Source organism: Vigna angularis, chromosome 4 (assembly GCF_016808095.1).
Source record: "Vigna angularis cultivar LongXiaoDou No.4 chromosome 4, ASM1680809v1, whole genome shotgun sequence".
In the NCBI taxonomy this organism is placed as follows: Eukaryota; Viridiplantae; Streptophyta; class Magnoliopsida; order Fabales; family Fabaceae; genus Vigna; species Vigna angularis.
This window is the reverse complement of record NC_068973.1, coordinates 30814744-30820931: the sequence shown is the minus strand read 5'-3', so window position 1 is coordinate 30820931 and position 6188 is coordinate 30814744. Positions and strand designations below refer to the sequence as shown.

At 33.2% G+C, this 6188-nt stretch overlaps 1 protein-coding gene across 1 annotated transcript; it reads left to right on the top strand.

Annotated features, from left to right (window-relative positions):
• Positions 1-1625: 1625 nt before the first annotated feature.
• LOC108330951 (WAT1-related protein At4g08290-like) lies at positions 1626-5157 on the top strand. Its single transcript, XM_017565552.2, has 7 exons — positions 1626-1928; positions 2045-2107; positions 2187-2303; positions 3772-4015; positions 4125-4286; positions 4470-4621; positions 4733-5157. The coding sequence occupies exons 1-7, from the start codon at positions 1744-1746 to the stop codon at positions 4902-4904; spliced, it is 1095 nt and encodes a 364-aa protein (XP_017421041.1). The 5' UTR covers positions 1626-1743; the 3' UTR covers positions 4905-5157.
• Positions 5158-6188: the final 1031 nt, after the last annotated feature.

Below are 6188 nucleotides of genomic sequence, written 5' to 3'. Positions count from 1 at the left end.
CCACCCAGTTTTCCACTTAGTCAAGTGGCAACTGTCAATTTTTCCACAAACTATGTTTGTGCACTCTCCGCTGTGATACTGCTTACGACTCTCGCATTTGGTCTCTTCCCAATGTTCCACTGCACTATTACCTCCTCAATTTTTCCTCCTTTTCTTTTCGCCCCTAATTTTCATACCAAACACCGACTACTTTCTCAATTAATCAATCACCCTTTCTTTAATCTCCTTCACTCTGTTTTTGCCATTGTAGCAATCTGATACGATTCTTGAATTCTTCAAAGAAATATTAGCTCCACCACGCGATTAACTTTATCAGAAAATCTGAATCATGTACTTAACATCAGTTTTTTTGTTAGGCTGTACTTGGCTCGAGTGTACTTAACCGTATGCCACAATCAAACGTCACTTTCTCTTTCAAAAAATGGGTGACACGGGTGATCTTAATGATGACAACAGTTCAGGAAAAATTTCCATAAACCATGTCTTTAAAGTATTGTGATTTTTGAGTAGTTTTGCCGTCCACCTACGAATGAAAGTTGACAATGTGACACTCGAATTCTAATATATATATCTATGATATTTAAGATACCAAATGACGAAATAAGATTTTGTTGTTTGAGGAAAGTTCGTATATAACATAATCTTGAACACACCTCTTAATGTATTCTTTATCATTAGTTAAAATTTTATTAAATATCACAAAAATTTTAAGTGTCTCACTAGATAAGAAGTGGTTTTGAATCGCAATGTTGTATTCCTACAAGGTTACAGAAACAAGTAAATGTTACATGCAAACATACATATTAAATGTGGGTGGTGAAATACTGGCTTATAAAGAAGTCATATTCTTTTACTCTTTCCTCTTCATTTATTTCAAAATAAATAATTTTTCAAATTTACGGTACAAATTTTGACAAAACTCAATGATAAAATAAACTAATCTTAAATGGAAATAGCTATTTATAAGAACATTGTCTGAAAAAAAGATAAAAAATATATTTTTTTCTCAAAAAACTAAAACAAACATGTACTGCCGAACGTGTTAAAAGTTAGTAGAAAGAAAGTTATTTACGAATTACTTTTTAAGGAGTGCCATATGTGTGTAAACAAAGTTTGAGAATATGGAAAGAAAAGAGAAAATATGAAACAAGATGGTTGATTCGGTTAAAAGAGATAAAAACAAAAGATAAGTGCATGAAAGTTATTACAGAAAATCATTACAAGAATGACATTACTCTTCTTTTCTTCCCAACAAATTATGTTGTGCACACGACGCAAATTCGCTTTCACATGTAAAGTATGCAGTGTAAAGATAAAATAAAAGTAAACAATTAGTTTTGTCACTGAAAAATGCATTCACAAAACTGTACATAAAAATATTGTTCACCATTTATAAAGAATTTTATTAACTCAGATAGAAAAAGAAAATATTACATAAATAAAAAAACATGTAATATGTATGTATATATTGACACACTAATCACATCATGCACGCCCCCCGCCTACTAGTTTATGTTAGTACTGCTGCGAAGGAACGTGTAAAGTGGAATTATAAAGCTGCTTTTTGGATTATAAATATAATTAAATATATTCAGCAGTTGAGTATAAATATTATGATGGCCTTCATTTCTTTCGCAGTGAGTTTCAGATAAACAAAATCAAGCAGAAGCAGTTTCACTTGATCCCGCAGACGTAGCTCGGGATCAAGAACTATAGAAAGAGAGAGTTATCAAGAAGAAAAAGATGGGTGAGTGGTTGAGAAATGCAAGGCCCTATCTGCTGTTATTGGCTGTTCAATTTGGTTCTGCTGGGATGTTCATATTTGCCATGGATGCTATAAAGAAGGGTATGAGCCATTACGTCTTCATTGTCTACCGTAATGCCATCGCCTCTGTTACTCTCGCTCCCTTCGCCTTTGTTCTTGAAAGGTATCTTCCACTTACCTTCCATGCATGCATATACATCATTTGACACTTTCTCATTTAATGTTTTCTGAGTAATATACTAAGCATATTTAGCTCTTCTAAAACAAATATTTTTGCAGGAAAGTTAGGCCCAAGATGACTTTCAGAGTATTTTCAGAGATTATGGCACTGGCTTTCTTCGAGTATGATTCTCTTACACCTATTCAACTTTCACTTTCTTATTATTGTTTACTTAATTAAATTATACGATGCTACTTGCAGAATAATACTGGATCAGTGTTTCGCTCTGTTGGGCATGAAATTCACGTCTGCTTCTTTCTTATCTGCTGTCATGAACTCTGCTCCCTCTATTACTTTTGTCATGGCAGTCATTCTAGGGTAAGTATTCCATCAAGTAAGAATAATAATAATAATAATACAAGTTATTTTCACTTTTACAACATTTTTTTTATCAAACTTTCTTTCTATTTTTGTCTACCTTCCACTCACATATACCCTAGAAATAAGATGCACATGTAGTTAGCAACTTTTTATTTATCTATTATAAATATTCCATTTATATTTAATATTTCCTCTTATTTTCCTTATTTAATTTATTATACACATTCCTTCGTCTTCAAACTCTGTCTTTCCATGCGAGAAGATGCCAAATACAGGTCTATAATGCAACATTATCAAAACAATTGTATTTACCTGCAAGCTTATCTAATAAATAAAAGAAAGCCTCTGAATAATTGTCCATAGGGGATTGGTTAGTAATGGATCAAAATGCTTCTATAGAAAGGTTTAGGTAAAGTCCCACCAACGCTAGTATTGTCTTTGGTAGTATAAATTTCAAGAAAACACCGAATATATTAATTCATTGTTTTTAAAGTCCGAGAATCAAAGAAAGATTTATAAAACTAAATATAAAGCTATTAAATTTATTTATTTTAAAAATATCTAATTAAAATATATTATTATAAATAATATGAGGATTCAATTTTCTCATAGTATAATTTTCATAACGCTCTTCTCTGATTTATAAGTACCACTTTCTATCATCTTTGAAGCTTGATATGACGTAACCTTGTAATGGAGTGATGTCCTTTTCCAATACTTTTTATGTACCATTTTTCTTAAAGAGAAAAAAATAAAAACATAAACTTGAACGGTAAGCTATAGTTATAATTAATTCCATTTCCTTGAATCTTAATCTCCTTCTCATGAATTTCGCTAGAAAGAAATTAATAGTATGTTTATACGTCATTTTCTAAGTTTCCCAGCACCCACTTTAGCAGTAGAAAACGCATAACGAATCCTCTTCTAATTTCAACTTACCACTTCCATGTCTACAGCTTACAAAACACTGTATTACAAAATCAAGCGAGACATGGAACTTTTATGTTTTAAACTGATTAACTAAGTGATGATCTTATTATTATTTTGTTTTTTATCAATGCTTCATAACACATTTGTTATGAAATATCAATTATTATTGTATGAATCAGGTGCCTAGTTATAAGAGAGAAAAAATAACATAAGTGTATTTAGGTATACTTTATGCAAAGGATAAAAGATGTAAACCAATATTTATGAAATGTGGAAAAGGTACGAAATTATAATGACCAGAAAAACACGGAAAGTTTCAGCCACAACATATAATTTTAGGTGGAGTGTTTCAGCCACAATATAGATATGCTTAATGCACCTTTCCTCTTGATTCAATCTAGCATTCAAAACAAAAGCACTAGTGCGAAAAACGTATAGACACGTAATAACGACAAAAGCACAAATCTTCCTTTTTGTTTTATGGGTTGGAAGAGAATCATAGTTATAAACATTTAATTTTTTTTTTAATGAGCAGAATGGAGCACATGAAAATTAAGGAGGTAGCATGTCAAGCAAAAGTGATTGGCACCGTAGTAACATTTGGAGGAACCTTGCTTATGGCACTGTACAAAGGCCCCGTCCTCAGTTTCATGAGATCTTCGACCAGCCATGCGAGCCAAACTGAGAACGTGACCAACCCCACTGGCAACCATTGGGTAATAGGAACAGTGTTCCTCCTCATTGGTTGTGCAGGCTTTTCTGCATTTTACATATTACAGGTATATAACGCACCTTCTTATACTAATTAAGTTTCACATATAATAATAAGATGAAATATCTGTGGATATCTTTGGAGAAATTAATGATTGGTGGTTTGGTGATATGTAGGCCATAACATTGAGAAAATACCCAGCAGAGATGTCGTTGGCCACTTGGGTTTGCTTTGTAGGAGCACTTCAAAGCTCTATTGTTGCAATCTTCGCAGAACGCCACCACCCTCATGCTTGGTCCCTTGGTTGGGACACACGACTCTTTGCCCCTGCTTACGCGGTCAGTGCTTTTGGATTGGATTCATAGTACAGTAATAAGTACCTAACACAACTGTTTGGTCTGAAAATGACACCATAATTTACGACACCATCCTAGTTGCAGTTGTATTGCACCCATGCTCCCTTTTTCTAACCTTACAGTTTTCTTAATCAGTGTTCTTAACCTACTACTGATTCATTACAGGGAATAGTTACATCAGGAGTTCAGTATTATATACAAGGCATGGTGATAAAAACCATGGGTCCAGTTATTGTGACTGCTTTCAATCCTCTGCGTATGATCATTGTTACGGGCTTGGCCTGCATCATCCTATCTGAGCAACTCTACCTTGGAAGGTACTACAAATTAAGTAGCAAATGGTTCAATTCATATCTTCATCGTCCAGATTTTTTTCTTCTCTTTACTAACCCTATTAATTTCCCTTATTTGTATGCTTGATATATCAGTATAATTGGAGCAATAGTTGTTGTACTGGGGCTTTATCTAGTAGTGTGGGGAAAAGCTAAAGAACGCAGAGGTCTGACGCCACCATCTCCTACAGAGGGTAACTTTCCCGAAGATCAACGACAGCTACCGGTCACAGCTCCAAGGAATGATAACGATGACAATAAGGCTTAAGTAGTGCATGGCCATAATATAAAAAAGTGACGTGGAAGGCACAATATAATGAGATGAGAAAGTCAGAAAAAATTAAGTAGGTCTCGGCTATGTCTAATGAGACATTGGTGTAGCATTTCCGTACAACTGGTTTAATGTCAATGTCATGCAATTTACTCATATATACCATGAAATTGGTGGGACAGGTGTCATGACCATGCATGAAATTCATCATATATATATATATATATAATTAGTGGCCCTTTTAGCTCCATCATTGTTCTATAGTTGTATAACTTATTTTCTCCATCATGGACTAATTTGGATTGCCACTTTTAAGTATTACATTTCAGGGCTATAAAAGAAATTAACACCATATAAACTAAAGGTTGCAGATTCTAATGCAAGTTTAATCTCCAGCTTCTACTAATATATCCGGCATCTATGTCCAACTCATGATTGATTGAACAAAATAACATACTTTTACGAGGAATTAAAATAGTGCTGATTTCATATATATTATTCGAATTTGGTTATTTTTGTTCAAAATTAATCACTTCTCTATACCGAACATTTTATTGCAGGTAAAATGAAATGTTTATGATAAGTATTGCAAAGTCAAATATGTGAGAGTCATAGAAAGTTTACTATTTTTATAATGCTGTAAAAATCTATATAATAATTAGGAGGTAAACGAGTAACCAATCATAGTAAATTCAATGACCGCTTTTAAAAAATATGTCATAATAATAAGTTCAGTTTATTATTATAACTTTTGTCATAATAAGTTCAAATATGAGATCTATCATTGAAAATAAATCTACTATTGGAGACCTGTCATAATAAATGGACTTATTATGATAAGTATAACTGTGTTAGTACGTTTAAATTTTATGATAGGTAATGCAAACTCTTTCATAGTAAGTTTAGTTTAGTTTACCTTATTCTTGTTTATTCAATTTATTTGTAAATTTCAAACAATTCATATACTATAGAAAACGCGTTGATTATCGACGGCCTTAAATCAACGATCTCAATGTCTTCGATAATGTTTGGTTGACATAAATTACCGTCAGTCTCAAGGCCTTCGTTAATGTCCACGATGGTTTAAGTCACGGGAATTGGGTATTCGTTCGTACCTTTCCCCAAATTTTCCAATTTCCCTCTCCTTTGTTCTCTTCTCTGAAGCTTCCCCCTTCCCTTCCCTATTCTGTTGGTGCCCTCCATTGTGCCCTCCAATATTGAGCGATTATGGGACAAGTGAGGGTTGGTTGGTTAACACTAGTTTGGGGATTCTTTGGCTGG